Source organism: Nycticebus coucang, chromosome X (assembly GCF_027406575.1).
Source record: "Nycticebus coucang isolate mNycCou1 chromosome X, mNycCou1.pri, whole genome shotgun sequence".
Lineage (NCBI taxonomy): Eukaryota > Metazoa > Chordata > Mammalia > Primates > Lorisidae > Nycticebus > Nycticebus coucang.
In genome coordinates, this window is record NC_069804.1 from 133,498,675 (window position 1) to 133,511,948 (window position 13,274).

The window sequence follows — 13,274 nt, forward strand, 5'->3', positions numbered from 1 at the left end:
TTTGTTTTTTCTTGGTAGAATTTATTAATTTAAAAGCAGTAATTAGGGCGGCGCCTGTGGCTCAGTCGGTAGGGCGCCGGCCCCACATACCGAGGGTTGCGGGTTCAAACCCAGCCCTGGCCAAACTGCAACAAAAAAATAGCCGGGCGCTGTGGCGGGCGCCTGTAGTCCCAGCTACTCGGGAGGCTGAGACAAGAGAATCACGTAAGCCCAAGAGTTAAAGGTTGCTGTGAGCCGTGTGACGCCACGGCACTCTACCGAGGGCGGTACAGTGAGACTCTGTCTCTACAAAAAAAAAAAATAAAATAAAAGCAGTAATTAAAACTGTATTTATGGCCAGGCACAGTAGCACATGCCTGTAATCCTGGAATTTTGGGAGGCCAAGGCAGGTGGATTGCTTGAGATCACAAGTTCGAGACCAGCCTGAGCCAGAGCAAGAACCCAACTCTTCTAAAAATAGAAAAACTGAGGCAAGAGGATCATTTGAACAGAAAAGTTGGAGGTTGCTGTGAGCTGTGTAACACCACAGCACTCTACCCAGGGTGACCACTTGAGACTCTGTCTCAAGAAAAATAAATAAATAAATAAATAAACAATACAACTATATATATATATATATCTAATTTACAGGGTGTAAAAATAGTTAACTGAAAAATAACTAAAACCTAGGTAAACTGCTAAGATAAGTAAATTAGGTAATTAGGTAATTAAAAGATTAATAGTCTAAATAAAAATATGTATTTAAAAGCTGGTAAATATGAGGCAGTGCCTGTGGCTCAAAAAGTAGGGTGCCAGCCCCATATACTGGAGGTGGCGGGTTCAAACCTGGCCCTGGTCAAAAAAATAAAAAGATTAAAAAAAAAATCTAAAAAAAAATTAAAAATAAATAAATAAACAAAAGCTGGCAAATATAAATTCTGCTTCTATCTGTATGTCTGTCTGTATTTCTGATTATGTCATGTGCCTGTGATATTTCATTATCAAAATATGCAAAAGAGCCTTAATTAATAGGCTTAAGGGGAAAGAAAAAGCGCTTATATCAAGTATTTTATCAGGAAAACAGAAAATAACTCAAATGCCTTTTTGTTCAGATGACCATGGTATTTTTTGATAAATAAAATTAGTTTTAAACCTGTTATTAAAGCTCAGATGTTCAAAGATTATAAAACTGCCACCTCTGTAATATTTCTAAATGTGCTAGATTTCACTGTGAGCTTAAGTTCTTGATACTGAGCCTCTCAATTCTGAGGTCTATAGAGGTAGCTAAAGGACATGTTCTACTTAGGCCAGAAGCTATAGGGCATTGTCTACCTTACATGGTCCCTTCTTCCCTGCTCCAACTTTCCTCCCTGGCTATTCTGGGAGAAACTGAACCCTCCTGTCTCCCTGCTTTCTGTCTTGAACTATGTACTTGGTAAATGAATTAAAAATACAGATAGGTCCTGTCCTTTGCAGCCATCTTTGATGCCACATGGCTGTGTGAGACTTAGAAGGACAAGGAAAAGATGTTAGAGATGGTGTCTATGTTGTGGTTTCAGAACACACTTCAGTAACTTAAAACCTTAGTCACGGGCGGCGCCTATGGCTCAAGGAGTAGGGCGCCGGTCCCATATGCCGGAGGTGGCGGGTTCAAACCCAGCCCTGGCCAAAAAACCAAAAAAAAAAAAAAAAAACCTTAGTCACGTTATGTTTCATAAAATGTCTGGGTCATTTGTAACATGTAATACTTCAGCTGTTTAGATTGTTTGGAACCTGACTCTTTGTCAAAGAATAAGATTTTTGCCATTTAAATCTAATTAGGCAGGACACAGTGGCACAATGCCTGTAATCCTAGCACTCTGGAAGGCTGAGGAGGGAGGATTGCCTGAGCTCAGGAGTTCAAGACTAGCCTGAGCAAGAGCTAGACTCTGTCTCTAAAAATAGCCAGGCCTTATGGTAGGCACCTATAGTCCCAGCTACTCAGGAGGCTAAGGCAAGAGGATCGCTTGAGCCCAAGAGTTTGAGGTTGCTATGTGCTATGACACCACAGCATTCTACCCAGGGCAACAAAGTAGAACTCTGTCTCAAATTTCAAAAAAAGAATAATTATTCTCCATCTAGGCTTTTCTTTTTTTTTTAATTGGCTTTGCTGGAACCTTTCATAAGGAATTTCAGGTTAGACTTGGAAGCCTCTCACAAGCCTAGGTTTCATCTGTCCCACTAGATGCCTGTGTGCATTGGGTAAATTTCTCTTCTTTTGAGGTCCCAAAGCAAATTGGGATTCCTGGACCTGTCAGATAGTGACATTCTTTACTCACCACAGATCAGGAAATTATTGAGTAGGTAACAGGACAGTTTTTCCTATGGACTTTTTATTGACCTTATAAAGTCAACCTTACTTCCTTAACACAGTCTGGACACCTCTGAAAATGTCATTCCAGTCAAACCCTTGGTAAAATAACCACTGTCTTTTATTGTGTCCTACAGAAAAAAACAAATTCTTACTGAACTCATGCAAATAAATTCCAGCCTTGTCTTCAACACCAGCTCATAGAATGAAACATAACTGTTTAACTAAACTGATCTGTTAACAGGATGGCCAAAGAATATAAAATTATATACATTAGTCTTACTTTCTCTGATTTATTTTTTCTTCCTGCTTCTTAGCCTTAAGATAAGATATTAGGTTTTAATATGTAAAATCTTTTAATTTCAAAGTGGGCACTGAAACAAATTAAAAAATTTTACCCCAAAGTACATGTCTCTGACATATTTTGGGATGAATTCCCCAGAAATAACATTATAAAAGCTTGCTTAGAATAGTTGTCCTAATCTCTAGACTATATGCCATAAGAAGTGTGATTAGAGATTTGTCTTTGACTCTAAGACTGATGGGGGAAAAAACTGCAAAAGCCTTAAGGCTCAACAAAGATCGCCTGTTGGCTACACTGGAAGGAATCAGTGCAGTATTAAACACTATTTTCTATGTCTATACAGATACCACAGGAGAAATTGGAAACTGAATAAAATTTCTCAGTAAGTGGTATAGCTACTACATGACCTCAAAAGTAGCCTCACACTTAACTGATTTTCAGGAATATTCACTTGAATTGGCTAGAACTTCAGATCAGTTCTAATAGACTCTTAAAACTAAGTGTTATCTTAAGAACTGTGCTAAGGGCGGCGCCTGTGGCTCAAGGAGTAGGGCGCCGGTCCCATATGCTGGAGCTGGCGGGTTCAAACCTAGCCCCGGCCAAAAAACAAAAAACAAAAAAAAAAAAAAAAAAGAACTGTGCTAAGGCTGTAAATAAGAATACTAATGTTCTCATCATATAAATATTAGCCTCAAAACCCAGAACTTACAGATATTGGTAGGTGACCGCTAAATAGTTTCATTCTGGACACAACCCTGACTTTGTCCCTGTCATTGTAAAGAAGCCAGATTGAGTCTCTATTTACTTCGTTACCCTGGATTAGTTTTGAGATACATATTTTCCAGAGCCTTCTTTCCAGTAACAGACCCACCCAGACCAAGGAACTTATTCAGTTGGCCTTGGACCCTTTACTTAAGATGACTTTTTTGAGGCCTCCAACAGATGACCTTTTGATCTTTGACATGGCATGGCTGGCCACCTCCTGAGCTACACTATGCCACAGTCTGAATTGCTTAAGAAGTGGCCCCTTGCCCTGCTTCCTGAAACCTACATACGTTCCAGGTGGTAACCAGGTTATCTGCAGGACTTGGAAGGAAAGACCTAATGAACTCAAGGGAAAGTGGACTGCTCTCTGGGACATCCTACTTGCAACCCCTACAGTGGTCAAGGTGTCTGGATTACATCATTCCCATATCTAGCCTTATCCCCCTGAGAAAAACCAGTGAACTCAAGAGGGACCAGTAGACTGCAGAACTGTGTGGAGATGAGGTTAAAAGCTTCAATTGTTGGGACAGGAAGTATATTATTCTCACACATCTTTGTTTTTTATTATATTTAAAGTGCCCCTTGTTGTCTTTTATTAACTGTGCTACATGTTATTCCCCAAATAACTTTAAACCTGTTACCGGATGAAGAGGGTCTGGCCACCTGTCACTGTCAGCCAATATGCAGAGATAGGGATAGGTCCACCAAACTATTTGTCATAAGGCTGGGATTCTGGAGAACACTGAGATGAGAGTAGCCTCTCCAAGACTGTTCTGTTCTTCCATTTCGAACATTACAGTTTTGTACATTTAAGTTCAAAGCAAAGACCATGTTAACCCTTATCTTAATAATCAGCAGAACCCATGACTCATAAACAATAAACAACATTCTAATTTAAAATTTTAATCTCCTGGCTTGGTGCCCGTAGCACAATGGTTATGGCACCAGCCACATACACCAAAGCTGGACGGTTCAGACCCAGCCAGGCCAGTTAAACAGCAATGACAACTGCAACAATAAATAGCCGGGTGTTGGGGCGGGTGCCTGTAGTCCCAGCTACTTGGGAGGCTGAGGCAGGAGAATAACTTAAGCCCAAGAGTTTGAGGTTGCTGTGAGCTGTAGATGCCAAGGCACTCTACCCAGGGCAACATAGTGAGACTCTGTCTCAAAATAAATAAAATAAAATAAAATTTAATCTCCTAAATCAATCTACCTAAACTATTCAAGATAGGTGTCTTTAGGGTGGGAGCAAAATTTATAAAACAATAATAATGGGAGACAGGGGGTGAAGGTCAGGCAGGCCCTAAACTGAGCAGACTAGCTGTGTCATGTCTGCCCTAGCCTGACAGATTCTACCTTATTCTCACTATATGTGCCTTTACTCCCATGTTCACTTCAGCTTTATTCACAATAGCCAAGATATGGATAGACTCGATCTAAATGGCCATCAATGGATGAACGGATAAAACAAAATATGACACACACACACAATTGAGCACTATCCAGCCTTAGAAAGGAAGGAAATCTTGTCATTTGCAACAGCACAAATGAACCTGGAGGACATTATGCTAAGTGAAATAAGCCAGGCATGGAAAGACAAATACCACATGATCTCACTTATATGTGAAATCTGAAAAAGTCAAGCCCATATGAGAAGAGAATGGTTATCAGAGGCTGGTAGGGGGAAGGGAGAATGGGAAGTTGGTGGTCCAAGAGTATAAAGTTTCAGTTAGACAGGAGGAATCAGTTTCTGAGATCTATTACTGTGCAATAAGATGACTATAGTCAACAATATATATTGTATATTTCCAAATAGCTAAGAGGGTAATGTCAAATGTCTCACCACAAAAAAAACAAGTGAGCTAATGGGTATATTAATTGGTTTGACTTAATCCTTCCATATTATATACATACAGCAAAACATCACATTGTATTCTATTAATGTATACATTTATGATTTGCTAATTAAAAATAATGCTAAAAAAAGTATCCAGTGCACTCAATGCTAATATGAAACCAATATATAAACTACATACCTACACAAAAGAAAAAACACAAGTACAGGGTAGCTGTAAAGTTCATCTGCAATTTAAAATAGTTTGCAATTTGGGGCAATGCACTGCGGCTCACGCCTATAATCCCAGCCCTCTTGGAGGTCGAGGCAGGCAGATCACCTGAGTTCAAGAGTTCGAGACCAGCCTGAGCCAGAGTGACACCTAGTCTCTAAAAAATAGGCAGACATTGTGGCGGGTGCCTGTAGAGTCCCACCTACTTGGGAGGCTGAGGCAAGACAATCTCTTGAGCCTGAGTTTAAGGTTGCTGTGAGCTATGATGCCAGAGCACTTTACTGGGGGGCAACAAAGGGAGACTCTGTTTCAAAAGTAATTAAATAAAATAGTTTGCGATTTAAATTGCACACGAACTTTATGGACATCCTGTATAGTCTAGCCAGAGGGAGGAGAGAGGAGGGAAGAGTAAAGGGTGGGTTCTTGCCTAAGGTGCACAATGTGAGGGTGTTCAGCACTGCCCCTGAGTGAAGGGCTCAATTACAACTTGAATTTTATCTTAGAAGTGAAAACAATGTAACCTAAATATTTGTACCCTCATATTAATCTGAAATTTAAAAAAATAAATCAGGTCACCATTTTAAGTAAAAAAAAAATGACAATTTTCAAACCTTCTAGATTTTAAAATATAGGTCACATTCAAAAGATGAGGAATCAAAATGGCAGTGACCTTCACACAACATTGAAATCTGGAGACAATGGAGCCATGCCTCCAAAATTATAAGGAAAATTTATTTCCAACCTATCCAGTATGAAAATTAATTAAAAATATTTTTAGACTCAGCTCCTGTAGCTCAGTGAGTAGGGCACCGGTCACATACATCGAGGTTGGCAGGTTCAAGCCCAGCCCAGGCCTGCTAAACAACAATGACAACTATAACAAAAAATAGCCAGGCACCTGTAGTCCCAGCTACTTGGGAGGCTGAGGCAAGAGAATCACTTAAGCCCAAGAGTTTGAGGTTGCTGTGAGATGTAATGCCACAGTACTCTACCAAAGGCAGCACAGTGAGACCCTGTCTCAAAAAAAAAAAAAAGTATTTTTCAGACAAAATGTTCTTTAAAATTTATTCTACATACACCAATCTTTCTTAAGAAACTATGAGAGCATTTGTTCAAAGAAATGATGGGGTTAAAATGGTATAGGAAAGAGAAATCCAAGCAGAGCTTGATAAATTCCCTAAAATTAAATAGAGCTGAGAATCCAGGGAGACTAAATTGGCTGGAGTACAATAGGAGTACCAGAGGGGAAAAGGCCCCAGAGAGAGAATTCTGGAGACCTTCAGAGGTTTTTCCTCTAGTAGAATACTGATCAGTACATGCATGTGAGGAAACTACTCAATTCTGGGGAAAGAGCCACCCAAAAAGCTTAGAGGGAACAATCTCTGATACTCATACAGGACCAGGAATAGTACTGTTCCTATCAGCTAAACAGAAAATTCTCCTGATTCACAGCACACTGGGTTGATACTCAGAAAAGGGTTTTGCCTCAGTAGTGGGAAAAAATTGTCTCTAGAAGAATATGTTCCAGCTCCATCATATTCTTCTTAGTAAAGTATCTCAAGAATGGAAAAAAAAGTATCTGATGTACTCAGCCCTACTATGAAACTAATTTATGGCTTTCACATGAAAGCTATAACCCAGTTATAACCTAAGAATAGGGGGAAGGGGAGAGAGGAGGGAGGTGGGCAGAGGGAGAGTGATTGGTGGGATTACACCTGCAGTGCATCTTACAAGGGTGTATGTGAAACTTAGTAAATGTAGAATGTAAATGTCTTAACACAATAACTAAGAAAATGCCAGGAAGGCTATGTTAACCAGTGTGATGAAAATGTGTCAAACAGTCTATAAAACCAGTGTATGGTGCCCCATGATCACATTAATGTACACAGCTATGATTTAATAAAAAAAAATTGTCTCTAGACTAAACACTGCTCCAATCCCATCTAACAAATCTTAAAAGCAAGACTTAAAAGGATCAAGCTATTTTCAAGTAACTTAACTGTGTCCCACAACAAAGCTTAAGAATAGGGATTTTTTTTGTAGGAATAGGAATATAAAAATATACAACACTCAAGAGGAAATTCACAAAGTCTGGCATACAGTGAAAAATTACCAGACATGCAAACAAATCTAGAAAATACATAATTAGGAGAAAAATCAACCGATCAAAACTGACACAGATCTGACACAGATGTTGGAATTAGCAGGCAAGGTCATTAATTAAAACAGCTATTGTAACTGTATTCCATGTATTAAAAAATGTAGAGGGAAGGCTGAATATCTTAAAAGATGGAAGACATAAAAAAGACTCAAACTAGCCGGGCGTTGTGGCGGGCGCCTGTAGTCCCAGCTGCTCGGGAGGCTGAGGCAAGAGAATCGCGTAAGCCCGAGAGTTAGAGGTTGCTGTGAGCCGTGTGACGCCACGGCACTCTACCCAAGGGCGGTACAGTGAGACTCTGTCTCTACAAAAAAAAAGAAAAAAAAAAAAAAAAGACTCAAACTTCCAGAGATGAAAACTATAACATCTGAGATAGAAAACACACTGGAGGAAGTTAATAGCAAATTAGGCATCATATAAGAAATGGTTAATGGGTTCGGTGCCTATAGCTCAGTGATTAGGGCACCGGCCACATACACCAGAGCTGGCAGGTTGGAACCGGGCCCAGGGCCTGCCAAACAACAATGGCAGGGTGTTGTGGCGGGTGCCTGTCATCCCAGCTACTTGGGAGGCTAAGGCAAGAGAATCGCGTAAGCCCAAGAGTTTGAGGTTGCTATAAGCTGTGACACCACGACACTCTACCAAGGGCGACATAGTGAGACTCTGACTCAAAAAAAAAAAAAAAAAGAAAGAAAGAAAAGAAATGGTTAATGAACTTGAAAACATATCAATATAACTATCCAAAATGAAACACCCAGAGAGGCCAGGTGCGGTGGCTCACTGGGAGGCCAAGCTCAGGAGTTCAAGACCAGCTGGAAACTAGCCTGAGCAAGAGCAAGACCCATCTCTTAAAAAAAAAAAAAAAACATAGCCAGGTGTTGTGGCAGGTGCCTATAGTCCCAGCTACTCAGGAGGCTGAGGCAAGAGAATCGCTTGAGCCCAAGAGTTTGAGGTTGCTGTGAGCTGTGATGCCATGGCATTCTACCAAGGGCAACAAAGTGAGACTTTCTCTAAAAATTAATTAATTAATTAATTAAGAAAGTTATAGATTTGTTTTGTTTTGTTTTAAGGTAGGAGAGAAATGAGTGGGTTTTAAACTGGAAGTGAAATTAATTATAGAGGGGAAGAAATTGAAACTATGGAAAAAAGAGGGCATGTAACCAAAGCACAAATGAAGGGATCTCCTCCATTATAACCAGAAGAAAAGAGGAAGAATTAGATATGAATGTATGTGTGTCCAGCATTTTGACAAGAGAAGTGAGATAATTATCATTTCACACATACTGTTCTTTGTAAACAAGAGGGCATTTGCTGAGCGTGAGCACAAATGTGGCAGGGTTAGAATTCTGAGGTGACTACAAAGATTTGAAATATTCATTATAGAGAACAAGTTAAAAAGAAAGCTGACCAAAGCAACTCAGAAGGATTTCAGGTCAGTACTGAGGGCGCAGGTGAGATTAGAAGCCATAAATTAGTGCTGCAGTAGTACCAACATTTTTGGTTATGTGATTTTCACCAGTTGGGCTCTGCATCTTAAATACAGACACAAAAATGGTGGGAACAGCGGAACTGATTGGGGTGGGATTGTATCAGGTTGGTGTGATAAAAAGACCATGAGGCAAGGAAACTGTCCAAGGAAACTGGGATAGTGAAAAGAGAAATAAGAAGCCAGATGTGGTGGCTCACACCTGTAATCCTAGCACTCTGGGAAGGCTGAAGCAGGTGGATTGCCTGAGCTCACAGGTTCGAGATCAGCCTGAGCAAGAGCAAGACCTCGTCTCTAAAAATAACCAGGTGTTGTGGCGGGTGCCTGTAGTCCCAGCTACTTGGGAGGCTGAGGCAAGAGAATCACTTGAGCCCAAGAGTTTGAGGTTGCTGTGAGCTTTGATGCCACAGCACTCTACCGAGGGTGACATAGTGAGATTCTGTCTCACAAAAAAGAAAAAAAAGAAAGGAAAAGAAAAGAGAAATAAGAAATCAGACAGGAGATAGCTGGTAAGTAGGAAGAAAGTACAGGAGTTAGGACTTAGAGGACCCAAAGAAGTTAAAAATAGATGTATTTGAAGAAAAAAAAAAGAGTTCTGAGTTATGGTTAGAAAATGGGATATTTTAATTTATGATTTCAGTGCAATTCTGATAATGAGGTTCAGCATGTGGTCCATGGAAGCGGATGGATGAGGTGGAGCAGAGATGAGAGTCTCTGGAGGAGGGGATTTCAAGGAAGCTAAATGGTTAGAGCATTAGATGGGTCAGCCATGTGAGTGCCAGTAAAGTCATCAGAATGATGGCAGGGGCAATAGGAGGAATACTGTGAGGCTGGAAGCCAACTGTTCAGTAGATGAGAGGGAGCTATAAGGAGATCAATCTAATTGATGACCTAATGAGCTCATGATCTAATGAGCCACTGTAGCCCTTTGAAACTTTGGTGACTATACTGACCAGTGTTCCAGACAATTGATTTTTTGCCAACAGTCTACAGAAGGGTTTTAGAGGGTCCATGAATCCTTTGAAATTGTATACAAAATTCTCTGCCTATATGTGTATCTAAAATGCATTATTTTCCTGTGGAAGAAGGTTCATGACTTTCATCAAATTTTCAAAAGGATAAGTGATTAAATAAAAGCCTAAGGATTATTGTTCTAAAGGATTTGTCTGAGGAATAACTAAATGAAAGCAACAGAAAGTGAATGTAGACTAGGAAGGGCACATACCTGTCAATATAGCCAAAAGTTTCTCTTCCCCAGTTACATCATAGAAAGTTCAAGCCCTGAGTGAGCAGCAGGAAGTTATGGCAGCAGCTAGGCTTAGTGTGAGTTGTGCCTTAAAAGAACTGGCGGCTCAGTTGTGGTAGCTCCTGCCTGTAATCGCAACATTTTGGGAGTCCAAGGTCTGAGGTGGGAGAATCGCTTGTGGCCAGGAGTTCAAGACCAGCCCATGCAACATAGCAAGATCCTGCCTCTACAAAAGGTAGAAATAACAACAGCCAGGCATGGTGGTGCATGCCTATAGTCCCAGCTATTAGGGAGGCTAGGCAGGAGGATTGCTGGAGCCCAGGAATTTGAGGCTGCAGTGAGCTATGATGACGCCACTGCACTCTAGCGTGGCTGACAGAAAAAGACTCTATCTGTAATGAAACAAAACAAAACTAGAGGGTGGGGGCTAAAGATTCAGAGAAAAGGGTCCAGAAGTACACAGGGCAAGTTACTACTGAGTTCAATAACTACCTTCTTAGCTGATAAAAGCTTAACATGGCAGCTGCTACATATATGCCTGAACAGAACTAAGTGCCTTTAAGTTGGCCCCTTTCCACAAGAACAGGCACTTCAAAAGAATATAAGGAACTCACCTCTCAGCAATATTTTTTGCAGACTGTAGAAACCGTGCCTGGTCATTTTCTTTCAGGATATGCTCAGCTTGGTTGATGAGGACTGTTGACCGTTCAAGACACTGGCGGCAATTAGCAACCTGCTGCGCCAACTTTCTCAGTTTCATAACCTTAAAGAAATTAGCAAAAGAAAAAAAATAAGATAAAACATGCAATACTTAATTAAAAATAATAAAAAACCAACATGAAAGGAGATATGCTGCAGTGATTCTAAAAATAAGGCTTATGGCTTGTACTAACCACTCACCTTCTCACCCTATTTGCTATGTCTCTCCAGCCAGCCCCTCCCTCCTCCTGTCTGCAGCTTGCTCAGTTACACTACAAGAGGCATATACTCTCACTGATCCACTTCCTCTTTGCATTGATAGTATTGATTTTTCTGGTTGTAAAAGCAATGCATGCTCATTATAGAAAATCAAAAGTATAAAAAGAATGCTACCACACACAGATGACCAATATTTACATTTTACTGTCAATATATTTTCTCATATGTTTAATAAAAAGTTGTCTGTTCTTTATGAGTTATCTAACTTTCTATGTATATATTTCTCCAAGTGTTTCTTTTACTTCTTTCTTTCTTTTTTTTGAAGACAAGAGTCTCATTCTGTTGCCCTGGGTAGAGTACTGTGACATCATAGCTCACAGCAATCTCATATCCTGAGCTCAAGAGATCCTCCTGCCTTGGCCTCCCACAGTGCTAGGATTACAGTTGTGAGCCACTATGCCCAGTCTCTCCACGTGTTATTATGCATAACTGTGTGTTCACAAATCCATGTTCTTAAGAACTTCAGTTTCTGGGAAAGCTGGAACCACCCAGCATGGCATAAAGTATTAGCCATCCATCAATTCACGCTCTCAAAGTTTCTCACATTATACACACAGCATGAGCTTATAATCATTAACACTGACCAGCACATCAAGAAGCCTAAAACCATATAGCTGCATGGAGGCTCACACCTGACCTTCCTAACCACACAATTCTCAGCCTAAGAAACGTAGGAGTCTTCACTAACTCCTCTCTCTCCCTCATCTTTTTTTATCTAATAAGTCAATAATTCCTATCATTTCCTTTCTAGCAATGCCTTCTTACCTTCCATTTGGGTGGCCACTACTCTTATTTAAGCCCTCATTAGCTCATACAAAGAAGCATTCCATAAGTCTCATAACTTGCTTTCCTGACTTTGGTATCATCGCATTCTGATCTACCCTGCATACCTCTGCCACATCAATCAGTCTTTTTCCTCTAAGAAACCAAAATGGCTTCCCAGTGCCCCCCAGATTCAGATTAAACCCAAAGTCCTCATAGTGGCATTCATGGTCCTTCTATGATCCTGGCCCACATTTCTACCATTACTTCTTTTTCTTTCATTTTGCGTTGACCTATACAACAGTAATATTAACATTACAGTACCCTAATATTAAGTGTACAACTCAATGAATTTTTGCATACACATACACCTGTGTAAGGACTAAGTCAAGATACAGAACGTTTTCAACAACCCAGAAAGGCCAGAATATTTATTAGATTCATAGCACTAGGCCAAACATTGCTTTTTCTTTGCTTCTCTCCCTACAGCCTCATTTCTTCTTGCTTTCATGATCCAAGTTCAAATTGGAACCATTTGGATCCAACTTTGACATTTGTAAATTCAACTCTTCCTTGGCCTTGCTGAAGTGTGCTTTACCTTTGTCTCTTTGATTTTGACAGCAATCATTTGCTTCCTCTGCTGGATGATCTCTACCAACTCGTCACATTCTTCCATAAGTTTTGCCTCATGCATAGCAGTATTCACCTGCCAAGAAAGTCCAGAGTATTACACAGTGATTGTTGCCTTTGTCCCCTGTTGGTTCTAAAAGGTTTGGACTGACAGCTAAGCATGCACAACTTCTTCCATACCTCCCTCATAAGATCCACTCCTAGAAGAAGGGTAGAGATGATGATATTAATGATGCAAGGGCATTGAAGCACCACAGATAGGAAGATCTCCGGGCCTCTGGTAGATCATGATGGTTAATGGAAGGCTGGGCAGAAGGACAGATGAGATGGGGGCATGTTATTTCCACTGTGCAATTCCCTTTACTCCACACCCTGTCCTCCTGCTGTTCTTTTGGAAAGAGCGTAAGGAGATTTATGTATGTCAAGAAAAAAAAGATCCCCCTCCACAGGCACAATAATATTAAGATAAAACTACAACAACATACTCTCACTGTGCTAACAAAAATGATTTCAGTTTTCTTGTTCTCTTCTAATTTGTCAATATATGAAT

The 13,274-nt window shown here is 40.3% G+C and overlaps 1 protein-coding gene across 4 annotated transcripts in view; it reads right to left on the reverse strand.

The window, feature by feature from the left end:
* The window catches only part of MID2 (midline 2), a 124,986-nt gene that overhangs the window by 24,093 nt on the left and 87,619 nt on the right, over nucleotides 1–13,274 (reverse strand). For all 4 annotated transcript variants that reach the window (XM_053580216.1, XM_053580218.1, XM_053580215.1 and 1 more), the window contains 2 exons: nucleotides 12,693–12,800; nucleotides 10,969–11,117 (listed from right to left, as the gene is read on the reverse strand). In XM_053580216.1, coding sequence (XP_053436191.1) covers nucleotides 10,969–11,117; nucleotides 12,693–12,800 — 257 coding nt within the window. The remainder of the gene's footprint in view (nucleotides 1–10,968; nucleotides 11,118–12,692; nucleotides 12,801–13,274) is intronic.